Genomic DNA, 15063 nt, shown 5'->3' on the forward strand with positions numbered 1-15063 from the left:
CGAGTTCAGGTAAGAACAGGGGTATGTTTACAACGAGAACAATTTCTCTATACACACTAGGTTAAGACATCCGTTTCTAGAATACTGCGATGACCCACATCCATGAGCCAGCTGGTTCCAGGAGTCCATCCGGCCTCACCAACATTGGGCTGTCTGGAATAATGGCTGGCACTTGCACAGGGCAGGGCATGGGGAGCAAGCCTCAGGTTTATAAGCAGGGCTGGGTACTGCTGAAATAGGGGAAGGGAGCAGCCAGAATGTAGCAGGTTCTCCCAAGGCATGTAGAAGTTGGTGGGAAAATGGGGCTGGGGTGTGTAACTTGTCCCCTTCCAGGAAGGGACCCAGGCACCTGGTCTCCTGGCCAAGATTACAGGCCATCCAAGAGTCCTCCAGGGAAGAGCAAGCACTGCACAGACGCACAGCAGAAACGCTTTCCTGGCTGGCCATGAGCTGACCATGGTGACATGCTTCACTCCCAGCCCCCAGTGGTGGAGCGAGTCGGGAATCTCGGCTGCTGCAGGTGGCGCTCAGCTGGACAGCCTGAGGTACTCGTGAACCCTGAGCGTTGTGACATATAAAGGAGGGTGGCTGCATCTTCCTTTAGAGTTTGGTCTAAAGCAGTCGTTCTCAAAGTGTGGTTCCAGGGCCAGCAGCTGCAGCTCCTGGGAACTTGTCAGAAATGCAAAGGATTGGTCTTGCCCCCTCCTGATGAGAAATTCTGGGGGTGGGGCCAGCAATCTGTTTGGAAAAGCCCTTCCAGGTGATTCTGATACTCACTGAAGTTTGAGAACGACTGGTTTAGACGCTTGGTCACCATACCCTCAGTGGATGTGAGCCTGGCCCAGCAGCCATGCAAAAGACTGGCATTCCCTCCTCAGCCCCAGAGTGGCCAGTACCTCAGCATGTTTTCCAGGTGGGTGACAGGGTGGGCGGTGATGACAGCGACTGTTCCAACTCACTTCTCCAGCCTCAAAACCCTGAAGAGGGCCCAAGTAGCAGATTCTGAAACCACAGCTGGCTCCAGGGCAGGAGGGCCCCGAGGCACATCACAGTGATCTACCATGTTCCTCCCATACCCCACAGGGCCATGCTGGGCCCTTCTGGATGTAAACACCTCTGGCCGTGCACAGCACAGGCTCGCTGAGAGAAATCACACAGGGTCCACCCCAGAGCCCCAGCAACAGCAGGTGCTCCACGCGGGGGCTAGAAAGAAGGCAGAAAAGGGCCTCACCTGAAGGGGAGGTGGTCAACGCATCCCCAGAGTGCCCCTCCCTGCCTGCCCAGGGTGGCTCCGGAAGTGGGTGTGACCTGAGGGGTGACCTCCATGTGGACATGAGATTCCACACTCTGCATGAAGGCCCTGAGGGCTGAGGGACAGTCCCTGCTATTGCTTTGGGGTTAGTGTTGCTACTTGGGGTGATGGGCTGGGTGGTCGTCATGAGCCTTGGCGCTTTGGGCTCCTGGCTGCTGCCTGAGCCCCTGTACCCGGAGGGCCCAGCTGTCAGCCTGAAATGAGCCAGGCTTCCGCATCTCCGGCACATGTGCCACGGGTGCTGCTTTGTGACAGTGCCCCCCGAGTGACACTCTGTTCCTTACTGACAGCCCAATGGCTCATTATGGAGATGGAGAACTGGGGGACACTGAGGAGAGGGGTTCCCGGCCCAGCTTTCCTTCCTTTTCCCTGGCTGGGGGTGGCAAGACAACTGCCATGACCACTGACAGACAAGTCTTAACTTTGCCCAGCCTTAACTTCCTCATTTATAAAATGGGGGAAGTAACGCCCTCTTACTGGGGTAACTGCAAGATAAGTATTTATGGTGACAGATTCTAAGTGCACGGCAGGACCTTGGTAAACACAAAAACATGCCTGGACACACTCCTCACTTACTCTGCCTGAGGGGCCCTGGACATGGGGCTAGGGTTAGGGAAGCAGGAGGGAGAAAGAGAATGGACACAAACATTCCACCCCCTCAGCCAAGGCCATGTTTCATTTTTGCTGGCTGTCCTGACACAGGTCACCCGGGGGACTCGGGGATGCGCCCTTCTCCCTTAGTGTCTGCCCCTGCAAGCTTAGGGAAGGGCAGCATGGTGTGTGCAGGGCAAGGATGTGCCCAGGCCAGCTGGGTGGGATCCCAGCTCCTGATGCTGCTTTCCTGGGGCCCTGGCGTACAGAGGCCTTTTGCCCACACAGGACTGATGGTGACATTCCACAGGCATGTCCTCTCTCTCCAAGGAACTCAAGGCTGTACCAGCTTCCAAACACGGGCCTGGGAGGAACTGAACTGGACATGGAGCTGTACCCTGGTCAGCAGGAAGGGCACACCCCACTGGGGACCACATGGTTGGCTCTGGACTCCAGCCACTGTACACTCCCAGGCAGAACCTGCCCTATCCTGGGCCTCCATTTCCTCTAACCCTGTCTGATCTCCCAGGCTGTTGGCATGGCCAAGGAGGTCAGATTTCCAGGCCCTGGGTTGTTCTACCACTGTCTGCAGCTTGGACAAGCCATTCTCTAAGAGGCAGTCTGGCTGGACGACACACAGGGCAGGAATCACAGCTAATCCTGCCCCAGTAAGGCTGGACCAACTATCCCATGGGGCTGGGGCAGATGGGGCACGCTCTCCTGGGCCTGCCTTCAGTGACAAGGCTGCGCACAGGGCACCTGCCTGCCACCTGTCTTTCATCCCCACTAGGGCAGACAGGTAAGGCCCCAGCACCCCGTGCCCACTGCCGCCTCCCCTTGGCACCCCGGCGGGAAGAACATGGCTCTAGCCCAGTACCCCCTCTCTCTCTCCACTCTCCCTCTGTAGTAAGATTTGTCAGTTGTGATCTCATCCTTCAGGGAGCCTGGGAGTCACAGCCAGTTTTCGATTATCTGCACGAATTCCAGGAGGTTGGAGAGCAGCGCGAATCATGCACTACACCATTTCTCTCTGCCCTGTGCAGTCTGGGATATCTGGTCTTCCTTTTAATGAATTTGCATTGGTAACTCCAGGGCCTTTTAGGCAGGGGAGATAAACCAGCCTAGGCTCCAAGAAGCCACTGGACAACACCCAGAGAAGAGGAGGCAACCGGCCCCGAGGCTGGGTTTCCCTCTGTCCATGTGGGTACTTCCTGTGCTGAGGATGCAGCTTCTGGACAGTTCAGGGCTCTGTTGGGGTCAGCACTGCGTGGCCTTGAGGCCACTCCTATGTATGGGAGAGAGAGCACCCCTGCCCCAGGACTGGCCTAGGTCAGCAATGTGCTCACCACAGTGCAATTTGGATCAAGCAGGGAGGCGAGCTGGGACCTCTCTCTGTCTTGGCCTTAGCACAAGGTACCCCCCTTCTTAGAGGGGAAGAGGGTCCCGCTCTGGGGAGAAGTGTAGGACCTGGGGAGGGTGGAAGCCAGGTATGGTGTTCTTGTGTAGTGAATGGGCTGCCCCCTTGTAATAGCCATTTGGGGGGTCCCTATGGGTGTTGTACAAAAAGCTGCCAGCATGGATACTCTGTATTTTCTAGGATTTTCTTTCCGTTCTCCCTTATTACTGGGGAAAGTTCTTCCTGAAAATTCCCTGCTGAATTTAGTGATGCAAGAGAGAACCTGGGGGAAAAACTCTGTCCACTCTAGGATGGGTGGGAAGGGAAGCAGAGCGGGACCCCCTGGAAGCAGTGCAGTGGCCACGGGGTCAAGGAGAGGGCCCCAGGAAAAGTGAGGTTCAGGCAGATGCCCCTCTATTCAGAGCTGCTGCTTCTCAGCGACTCCAACTTTGCAGGGCTGCGAGTTGGTCCACTCCAGATGTTTGACACCCACCAACATTAGGAACTGAAGATGGTCTGCAAACCTGGTGTTCCTGAGAATCAGGCCCGGGAACAGGAGATCCCTGGGGGGCATATCACTAGAGGCCAGGGCTTGGGGCCATGGTCTCCCAGGGGGTTTCTCCCGGGAAGGCTGCTAGGCAGGTGCAGGGCTCTGCTCCTAGTGCAGCATGTGCTGGTGTGGCCACCTTACCCCCTGCTTCCTGCCAGGGCGGCTCTACCCAGCCTGTGGCTGCCCTACCCAGGCCTCCCCACTCCCAGGCCCTGCAGGAAGGAGGCCAGCAGGACATGGCTTTCCAGGTGAGGCAGTGTGGAGAGCGGGCAGGTCAAAGGGCAAGGTCTTCCGGGGGGGGGGGGGGGGGGGGCGGTAGTCAGGCCTCCCTGCCCCACCCATGCATTTTTCAGAAACAACAAGGTCAGGGCTTCTGAGCATGGGTGGGGGAAGCCCCTGCTGAATGCAGGAGTGCCGGCGTTCCTGGGTTTTCTGCCCATTGTTCCAGGTTCAGGGGTTGGGAGGGAGCAGAGAACTCAACTGCCACCATCTCGTAGTCCACGGGTGCCCCTGTGCCTGGTGAGGGGCTCTGGTTGTCTCCTGAAAGGATCATTTCCCTGCCCAGGATCTGGCCATGGGGGCTGAAAATGGAGGAGAGGGGGCCGAGGGTCCCTGCCTGGGTGGGCACAATAGAAGCTATGGTCTCAGGCACTTGGTGGATTTGCAGGAGCTGGGCACAAAAGAGGGGGTATCTATGGCCCTAGTGGAGCTGGTGCTAACTCTGCAGGCCTTGCAGATGGCATGTGGCCACCTGTCGTCCTGAGGGGCAGTTGGAAGAGGAGGTGGTTGGCCATTAGTAAAAATGCCGCTGGAGCCTCCGGTGCAAGCAGCAGGTGAGAACCATCCCGCAGATCTGCCAGGTGGAGAGAGCAGAGGAGCAAAGAGAAATCAGAACTCATGGAAGCTGCTGACCCCCAGGGCCCTGGAGCAGTGCTGCTCACTTGAATCCCCTGGGGCCTGGACAAAGGGCAGATTCCTGCTCAAAAGGTCAGGGTGGGGCCTGAGATTCTGCATTTCTGACAAGCTCCCAGGTGATGGCGGTGTGCATGGGGGAACCACATTCTGCCATCTACTATCCAAGAGCAGGGCTTTGCACACTTTAATGGGCATGAATCATTTGGGGACCTCCTTATTACAATTCTGCAGGCCTGGTGGCAGCCTGAGGGTCTGCATTCCTAGCAAGCTCCCAGTTGATGCTGCTGGTCTGTGGTCCTAGATCTCCAGAGACGGCCTGATTTAATTAGGCCCTGAGAGTAACATTTCCACTCCCTCACCAGAGCTGTCTGAAGTGGACTGTCTCTCTAGGAAAGAGTCTGCCTGCGTTTTGCTGTCCTTGGACTCCAGAGCAAAACTCAGGTCCATCTTCGATGCTCTGGCTGGTGTACAGGAACCATGGGGGAAACTGAGACTCTGGGAGGAGCCCGCTGAGCTGTCACCCTGTCAGTCAGCATAAAATGATAAGAGCTGGTGAGCTCACCCTGTCAATCAGTGTAGAATGCAGCACCAAGCCCAGGCCCCGGGAGTCCTGTCTGCCAGCCCTTCTGTCGGTATCCACAGGCTAAACAAGAAGGGGCCGGATCATCTGGTCCAAAGCAGACACAGGCCTGGGAGGATCACCCTGCACACCCCTTCTCACTTCTCCCACTTCCAGAATGCAGAGGAGCTTTATTCTCCCTCCTTGCTCTTCATGGCCCCCCTCTGCCTTCTTCCTCCTCTTCCTCTCCTCCCTCCCACCCAAGGACGCATTGAGGGTAATGTGATTATGATCCTGATAATGACGATGGCATGTTGTTGGATCTTGGCTGTCTGCACACAGGAGGGGGCACTGGACTACAGCAGCCCTATGACTGTCCCATGGTACCTGGGGTGAAGGTGGCTCCCCTAAGTATTGAAACAGTGTCCTGACTTTGCTAGCAGCTGCTGCTGCCCTGACCTTGCTGGTGCAAACCTGGACGCAGGTGGAGCTCTATCCAGCGGGAGGAGAGCAGGCTGGTGGAGATGTGTGTGTCCCGTACCCAGTCTCTGACAGCCTAGCTGGGGGAGGTAGTATGGGAGGGGTCCATCTCCTTCCCCTCCTTCCTCCTCTCCATCCCTCCCAACCTGGAGGACACTGTGGAGCCTGAACACTGCTTTCAGCCTGCAGACTTGGTGTTAATCCACCTGGGGCCTCAGGCTGAAAGGCGGCTTAGGAGGTTATCTCATCTCCCGCTAGCTTTACGCAGGCAGCTGTCATGCCGTTCCACCCGTGCAGGTGTCCCTACCTCATGGTTTGATGATTTTCCTGTGGGGTTTTCTGGATCTTTATCTGTGCTAAGAGGGAGGCCAGAAGGGAGCTGTTTGGCTGGCACGGGTTTGTGCTGGAAACCATATCTGCATTGCCTGCGGTGTACGTCTCCTGCTGGGGGAGGGCTGGAGGGGCCGTGCTCCCGGGCAGACAGGGTCCTGTGTGAGCTGGGTGTTCCCAGGGAGCCTCCCAGGACAGGCACAGTAAGGGGCAGAGGTGTGTGGGCCAGATTCTCATCACTGCGTCCACATGCACACACACACATGTGCACACCACACCAAAGCATGTGGAGGGGTACAGGATGCCACTCAGTCTGGTTCCTGAATAAGCATTGCCATCTCCCTCCTGACAGAGGACACTGAGACACCATCACGGATGGCTCCTGCAGCCAGCAGGGGGCACGCAGAGACAACACGAGGCCAGCTAACCGCAGGCGCTGCAGGTGGCAGATGGGGTCGGGCTCAGCTTGGAGGCCCAGCCACACGGTGCCTGGTGCTGTCTTCCGGCAGCTGCCTGTGTGTGACACTTGGCCACACATGCGACATTTTTAACAGGGAGGCCGTCCTGCCTTCAGCTTCCTCTGAGGCTTCTGAGTCAGCACCTGGCTGTCAGCAGAGGGCATGAAGGAAGGGCCAGGGAGCGTCCAGGAAGTCATTCCAAAATGATCGTTCGGTTTCCCTTTTAATGATCTGCAGATCCCAGTCTCGACTGTCTTGTGAGTTTTCTATGCTCTGAGACACGTTTACATTTGCAAGGTGAGCATGTTGGAGGTGGGCTAGGTTCTACTCGAGGCTACACCAGTGGCCTGTGTCATCTTGGGTACAGTTACCTCCCTCTCTGAGCCTCAAATCCCCCTCTGCCAATAGGAAAATATCCAGTCTGTACACTGGTTTAGGGTCTTCCTTGGTGAGATTCTTTAAAAGCTAGAATAACAGAAACCAACAGCACAACACCCAGTCCTTCCAATACCCCAATCCTTTGAGAGGCCAGGCAGGGTAAAGACCCCCACTCCCCACCTGCAAGCCAGGGCTTTGCACATGCCATTCCCTCACCCTGGCTCTTTCCCCTCTATCGGGCTTCTTCAGGACTTAACGAGATATCACTTCCTCCAGGAAGCCTTCCCTGACCTCCCGTGACTGGTTAGGGCCACTGATGTTTGCTTCCTAAACCCCAGGGCTCCTACTAACACAGCACTTAGCACTGCACTGTGACTGCCACACACTTATCTGTCCCCTTCCTTCAAGTAAAATCTCCCTGGAAGAAGGGACGGTACCCTGCCTGCAATGGGGCCCGGGCACTGGGCACAGCTCCTGGCACACAGAAGCTCTGTTCCAAAGTAAACACAGCCTCCTCTGCCGGCTGCCTGGGCGGAGGCTCCTAGGACGCTGATGTGAGGAGGGCTGCAGGAAAAGGCCTGGGCTACTCTGACATTTTCAGTGAAATGTTCCCCAGCCAGAATATTCTAGAAATTAGCTTCTAAAATTACCTCAAAGTGGAGTGCCTCCAGAGTCTACCCACAAGAGGGGAAGCTGGTGCAGAGGAAGCAGAGGAAGCAGAGGAAGCAGAGGAAGCAGGCCCGTGAGCTGGAGACCTGGCCAGCTCTGCCACAGCGGCTGTCACCTTCAGCAGGTGACTTTCTGGTGAGGCTTCATGTCTTCACATGTGCATGAATGAGATGAGCCCAGGGACTCTGAACCCTAAATGCACGTTTGACCCAGCTGGGAGGCTTAAAAATACCTGTGCACAGACCCCAGCCCAGACAATCCAAGCCAGTCTGTGGAGAGGGGGCCAGAGCAATGTGTTTTGTTTGTTTTGTTTTGTTTTAGACCGAGTTTTGCTCTGTCACCCAGGCTGGAGTGTAGTGGCACAATCTTGGCTCACTGCAACTTCCGTCTCCCTGGTTCAAGGGATTCTCCTGCCTCAGCCTCCCGAGTAGCTGCGATTACAGGTGCATACCACCATGCCCAGCTAATTTTTTGTATTTTTAGTAGAGACAGGGTTTCACCGTGTTAGCCAGGATGGTCTCGATCTCCTGACCTCGTGATCCGCCCGTCTCGGCCTCCCAAAGTGCTGGGATTACAGGCGTGAGCCACTGCGCCTGGCTGCAATGGTATTTAAAAACCCGATTCTAGCATGCAACCAGGACCGGTGGCACTGGTCCAGGGAGTCTGTAAGGCCTTTCCAGGCGGAAGAGTCTGATCAGGGAGTACCTCAGCACTGTGATGATCCTGTCCAGGTCTGAAACTGCCTCTGGTGTGCTGCTCCATGACTGACGTGGGTGAGAAGCCTGGGAGGTCTCTGCTGAGGGGATAGGTGCACTCCCAGAATGCAGAACCTCAGCGTGGAGGGGCCTCTGCCCCTCCTCTCTGCAGGGGATCCTCCCTTCAGCATCCCTGCCCCCAGCCTCTGCCCCAACCTGCAGCCACAGGGAGTTTAGTACTCTGCAAGGGCCACTGTTTAGCAATTCAAATTGTTAAAAAGTTCTTGAATGTGTCTCCTTGAAACTAATTCCACCTACTGTTCCCCTTCTGCCCTCTGGAACCTCCCAGGAACAGTCCCTCCATTCCCCACATGACTGCCTTGGGCATTTCAAGACCACGAGGGTGCTGCGTCTGCTCCCCAACTCCTGACCTCTCACACACCTGACTTCCGGGCCCCACACACCCCTTGCCACTCCCTCTGCATCTGGCCACACAGTGGCATCACTAGAGAGCTTCACGAATACACTGATGCCCAGGTGCCAGCCCCAGAGCATTTTGTTTCACTTTGCTGTGGGTAGCCCAGGCCTGGGGTAGCTTTGTTTTGTTTTTGTTTTGTTTTGTTTGAGATGGAGTCTGTCACCCTAGAGTGTAGTGGCGCGATCTCGGCTCACCGCAACCTCCGCCTCCTGGGTTCAAGCATTTCTCCTGCCTCAGTCTCCTGATTAGCTGGGATTACAGGTGCATGCCTCCACGCCCGGCTAATTTTTGCATTTTTACTAGAGATGGGGTTTCACCATGTTGGCCAGGATGGTCTTGATCTCTTGACTTTGTGATCCGCCCGCCTCAGCCTCCCAAAGTGCTGGGATGACAGGCCTGGGATAGTTTTAAAGCTTGTCAGGTGATCCCAATGTGCAGCCGAGGTTGAGGTCCCTGCCGTGGGGGCTCTGTGGAGGTCTGCTCCTACCCGGAGGGTGGCCTGAGCTGGCATTGCCCACATCCTGGCTCTCTCCACGATTTCTACCAGTGCCGTTCCAGGCCACATCTTTGGGGGCAGCACCCTATCATGTAACTCAGGCAGATGCCCTCTCTCTGTTACAGGCTTAAATGCAAAACAAAACAAAGCTCAAGTGCAAGGACTTTAACTCTGTTAAGTGTTTCAACCTTCATTTCAGCACATCTTCACATCCAACAAGCTCTTTTTTCAATACTAGCTTTATCATACAACAGACCAGAAACGCTAGGTAAATAGTTTAGCATGCTTCCTGGGTCTTTGTTGAGGTCATCAAGAAAAATGAAGAGACAGGTCTGAGGCTGAAGGGCCACAGCCCACTCCTGGAGACTTTTTGCCAAGCTGACATGAACTCGCTCATCTCCCTCTCACAGTGTGGTCAGTCAGCCTGCCCTGATTTCTCCTGAGCAGACAAGTGCCTGGTCCACATGTCCACAAGGCAACAAGTGATGCACTGCCAAATACCTCGCTGAAATCAAGGTGTGCTCCCTGCGTTAAATATTCTGTTTAGTTTTTAGTGTTCACAAACCATCTGCTTTAACACTCCAGGTATTGCAGGACATCAGTCTCAAGGTCACTGGTTCCTAAGATGAGAACTTCACTGAAAAATCATAGAACGCTAGATCCAGAAGGTCCCACAAAATAGGCTAGACCCACAGCTTGCAAGCTGTATTGGAAACCCTTGCGTAGCTCAGGGCCACCAAGGGCTGTGAGGGGAGGTCATGATGCTAGGCTTGTGTCTGCCTGGAACAGCTCCACCTCCCATGGTTTATGTACTGGGCTCCTACATAAGATTTCCATTGAAAAGAGGATGCTGCTGCTTTAAAAAGGCTCACAAATATCCAATCTGTCCATTTTACAGGTAAGGACACTAAGGGTTCAGAGAGGGAATGAGATTTCCCTGAGGTCACACAGCAAGAGGTGGGGCTATGTTTAGAAATCAGGCCTTGTAACTCCCAAGCAAGATTTCTTGCAGTAGCTGGGGGCTGGGGCACATTATGACACCAGGTTGGGCTGATATTTCCCGAGCCTTGGGGGTCTTGGAAGTGCCAGGCTGGGCATGTAGGGGAGATAAATGCCTGGTGTCTGCTCACTGGGAGGGAAACTATGACCCTGGGGAAGAGACTGGTATGAGCCCTTTCTCAAGGCTTATGACCCACCTGGGACTTCAGCAGTCTAGTGCCCAGCGTCGGCTGGCAGAGGGAGCTCTAACCCGAGGCTTGGCTGCTGCAGGGCTGGCTGAGTGGGCCACAGGGGAGAAAACTGGGCAAGAGGTTGAGAGCCACCAAAAGCCATTCCACAGCAACGGCGAAGGAACACAGGCTGCGCAGTGGGGGTTGTGAGTGGGCAGGAGGCGTGGCAGGCCTGCAGGTCCACTGCTCAACAACCTGACCTTTTCAACATCAGACCTCCACCAGTATGGTCTACCTTGACGGCCGGCTCTGGGCATCCGCAGCCCCACTCCCTGCCCTCGGCCTCACTGACCTCGTTTGCAGCTTCTACAGGTTCTTGAGGCCAGAGAGGTGAGGAAGAAATAGACAGAGTGGCCCAGGCCTGGTCAGTGTCCATACAGAGCAGGACCCCTCAGCACCTGGAGTTCACAGGTTTCTGGAAAGTTCAGCTGCTCTGTGCTGCTGAGCATCCCTTCCCCTGTTCCCACTGACGACTTCCCTGGGGTTCAGCACAGGGGACAGGAGGCCTGCCCTGGGGAAGTGCAATAGAGGGGCAATGCTCACGCTACCTGGGCTCCCTGGCCCTGCAGCTGAGTGAGGATGACGAGGAGCAGGCCGGTCTGGTCAAGGAACAAGAGCTTTTTTTTTGAGAGATGATGTGCTTATGCAGAAATCACAGAAATGATGGGTATCATTTATTGAACACCTGCTATCTGCTCAGCCATGAGCTGAGTGACTTACATGGATATCGCTAATTCCCACCACCAGGCAGCAGATAAGGTATAACTAGCCCCATTTTACAAATGAGTAACTGAGGCTCAGAGATGAAAGAACTGGCCCTAGGTCACACAGTTGTAGGTGGCAGAACCAAGATGGGTGTCCCTCCAGAGGCGACGGACCCTCCTCCCAGTGTGTTAGGCTGCAGCTAGGCCCTCCAGGCCCACAGATGATGTGGGTAGGTGGCACCATGGTCTCCAAGGACCCTGCACTGGAAGTCTCTCCAAGCCAGTCAAGGGCACTGTCCCCTGCTCTCTTTCCCACAGACCTCTGTGTCATGGTAGGGAGTTCGGGAAAGCAAAGAACCAAAGCCAGGAGACCTGGGTGCTGGTTCAGGGTGTGAGGCCCTGGGTAACTCCCCTCTCTGGGTCTCAACTTTCTGATCTGTAAAATGTGGAGAGCAGCTGGGTGCCATGGCTCATGCCTGTAATCCCAGCACTTTGGGAGACCGAGGTGGGCAGATCACCTGAGGTCAAGAGTTGGAGACCAGCCTGGCCAACATGATGAAACCTCAGCCTCTGCTAAAAATACAAAACTAGCCGGCATGGTGGCGTGCGCCTGTAATCCCAGCTACTTGGGAGGCTGAGGCAGGAGAATCGCTTGAACCTGGGAGGTGGAGGTTGCAGTGAACTGAGATTGCACCACTGCACTCCAGCCTGGGTGACAGAGTGAGGCTCTGTCGCAAAAAAAAAAAAAAAAAAAAAAAAAAAAAGCGAAGAACACCACCCCTTTTCTGGCCTGAGTCTCAGGCTGTTGTGTGGGCCCAACGAGAGGAAGTATCAGAAATCCTCTGAAGTCTACAGAAAACTGGAGAAAGACAGTTTCCACTTCTGGAGGCCTTCCTATGTGCCAGGTACTTCGTAAGTGGGTCACAGGCATCGCCTCATTCAAGAGCTGGGGAAATGGTCCACATTTTGCAGATGAAGAAGTCAATGGACAGGGAAGTTAAATAGCTCAAGGTTATCTAGGAGCAAAGCCAGGACTGGACCCAGGCCTTCTGAGACCAAACCCTCTGCTCCTCCCCTTCTCTAGACGGTGCTTAACCCTGGAGTGGGAAGGGCTTCGCAGGACAGCAGGACTCCTAGAAGGACATCCCACACTCAGCTGCTGCTGAGCTGAAGCAGCCATGTACATGAGGTGGGGACTGCAGGGGCCCTTGCTGCTGAGGAGGCCTTCTTGGCTCACCCCCTTCGGACCTCTGACTAGAGCAACCTGAGAGAGTCACCCTGACTTCCTGGGTAGCAGCTAGGGGAGAGGGTACAGGGAGAAATGGGAGCCAAGGACATTGCTCATCCTAAGAGAGACAGCTGGATGAGGGCGCACACACACACACACGGTCACCAACCTGGACACCAAAATCCATGGATGCTCAATTCCTGATATAAAATGGTGCAATATTTGCATATAACCTATGCACATTCTCCCCTATATAATACCTGAACCTCATCCCTAGACTACTTATACTACCTCATACAGTGTAAATGCTATGTAAATAGTCGGTATATTGCATTATTCAGGCAATGGTGCCAAGGTTTGTTCAGTACAGATGCAATCATCCATTTTTTGGAATATTTTTGATCTACAATTGGTTGAATTCATGGATGCAGAACCCATGGACATGGAGGACTGACTGTACACACACAAACACACATGCACACACAAAGGAATGAATGCAGATACATGCACACTCACACACACATGCACAAGCACCCCTAAACACATATACATGCATACAACCCCAACCACATGGACCCAGAAGCATGCAGACACATGTACCACAGATGGCTTGCACACTCGCCCCTCCGTGCACACACATGGGGTGCATGCACATACCTGAGCCCACACTCACACTCCTCCCAGGTCCCTGTTCCCGACCAGTTCATGTTGTCCCCCAGCTATTTTCCTTCATGTTCTCTGGGGGAGATACTGACCGTGGGATTCAGCCTTGGTTGCAGAGGGAGGGGGAGAGAAGAAGAGAGCAGGGTAGGGTGCGGGTGTGCAAAGGGTCAGTTATTTCAGCCCAGGTGGTTACTGAAGACCTGTGTCAATGCGAGAGGGGTTCAGAGCCCTTCCACCCCCACCCGTCCCTGCACTGCAACTCACCTGCAGGCAGGCCACCCCGATGCCCACAGCCCCCATGAGCAGCAGGTGGTCGGCCAGGAACTGCTCCAGCTTGGTGAGGCAGCCTCCCTGTAAGAGAAGGGCAGGTGACGCGGCCATGGCCCAGGAGCAGGCGCGGGTGGGGAGGGAGGGCGGGCTGTCACTGCCGCAGAGGCTGAGGACAAGCCAGAGGACTCACAGGCTGGACCTAGCCTTGAACTGCCCACAGGCTACTTGAGTGGACCCAGGGGCATGCCGTGGTGTCCTAGACTCTCCGGTATGAGCTGCTTGTCCCAGGGCTTTGTAGAGACTCTGGAAAGCCCCAGGCACTGTGGGCTCGTGGCCAAGGAGCACATGTGTCCTGCTTTCCCACACCCACTTGCCTGATCCAGCCTTTCTGGGGCTCCTGAACGGCCAGGCCGGGGCCCTCTCCTCACCCCCAGCTTGAGCTTGGGTGCTCACCTCCACCTTATAGATGTTGGAGGGGTGGGCCCGCTGGCCGCAGCGCGTCACCACTGTCTTGCAGCAGCTGTCGGGCACCCGGCGGCCCTCGGCCTCCCGCGACAGGATGTACGTGCTGTGCTGCCAGTCAGCTGAGCTGTTGCTTCCACAGCACTTGAACTGGAGGCAGAGGCAGAGGCTGGAGGTGAGAGGCCTGCGTAGGGTTCCAGGCTGCAGGACACATTATTCAAATACTAACCCAACCCCTACTTGTCTATCTGAACCATGGTTAGTTAGTATGTGTATAATGTGTTTTCCCTTCCCATGCTTTGAGAAGAGAGCTGGTCACTCCAGGGCCCTTCTCAGACTCAGTGCTGAACTGCCTGCAGGACACCTGCTTCCCAGCTTTTTAGCCACCCAAGTCCTTCAAGGAGGCTATGCTAGGTGTCTTGGGGGCAGGCCGGGTCTGCGAGGTGGGTCCCCAGAGAGTGAGGCTGTGGACCACTACTAGGTGGCAGAGCCCAGGGTGGGGACAAAACCACAAGGCAGGGGAGTTTCCTGGTCACCCAGGGGTCAGGGTGTGGGGACAGGGATCTAGCCTGGCCAGAGGCTCCCAGGCCCCCATTCAGGCTTTGAAGTCTCAGAGCCCCAGATCTGCCCATGGCACTGGGAGACCAGTGTCAACCAGAGGGGCTGTCATGAGTGCTAAGACCTGGGGTCATCTGCACCACCCCAGGGCAGGAAAGTGCCCACCCAGATATAAAATGATTCCAAGACAGCGGACATTGGTTGCTTCTCGCCTTTCCCAGTTACGGCACTGAGATTCAAAGTTCCCACACGGGACAGACAGCAGGGCTGCTATGAGGCTGCTGCTGGTGTGTGTCTGGAGATGGGGGGTGGAGGTATGTTTAGTCCAGCTACCAAGAGTTTGCTAGGCAGCTACTATGTGCCTGGAGTGAAGCAACCTGAGTAAGGCATGGGGCCTACCCTTGGGTAGCTTAGCATCCACTGTCGCATAGTAGGAGATGATAGAAGCTTGTGTGAGGCACAGAGGCTCTGTCCAGGGCCAGGAACAATCCACAGGGATGAACAGGGGCCCCAGGAGCTGAGGAGAGCATGACAACACACAGACAGAGCAGGGACTGGCACAGCGTGCAGGAGTCACGTGGGAACTGCACATTCCGCGTGACTGCCTGTCTGTGCTGGTGCCGCCTGATGGCTGTCATTTGT

At 55.5% G+C, this 15063-nt stretch overlaps 1 protein-coding gene across 4 annotated transcripts in view; it reads right to left on the minus strand.

The window, feature by feature from the left end:
- Positions 1–454: 454 nt before the first annotated feature.
- The window catches only part of LOC105484261 (tetraspanin 11), a 70459-nt gene continuing 55850 nt past the window's right edge, over positions 455–15063 (minus strand). For 2 of the 4 annotated variants that reach the window (XM_011745728.3, XM_011745729.3), the window contains exons 6-8: positions 13855–14013; positions 13396–13482; positions 455–4702 (exon numbers count right to left, since the gene is read on the minus strand). In XM_011745728.3, coding sequence (XP_011744030.1) covers positions 4643–4702; positions 13396–13482; positions 13855–14013 — 306 coding nt within the window. In that variant the 3' untranslated portion in view covers positions 455–4642. Of the gene's footprint in view, positions 4703–11992; positions 13237–13395; positions 13483–13854; positions 14014–15063 lie in introns of those variants that run through there. The other 2 variants (XR_988836.3, XM_011745731.3) reach the window with 2 other exon arrangements.

The sequence above is a fragment of the Macaca nemestrina genome, chromosome 10 (assembly GCF_043159975.1).
Source record: "Macaca nemestrina isolate mMacNem1 chromosome 10, mMacNem.hap1, whole genome shotgun sequence".
Taxonomy (NCBI): domain Eukaryota; kingdom Metazoa; phylum Chordata; class Mammalia; order Primates; family Cercopithecidae; genus Macaca; species Macaca nemestrina.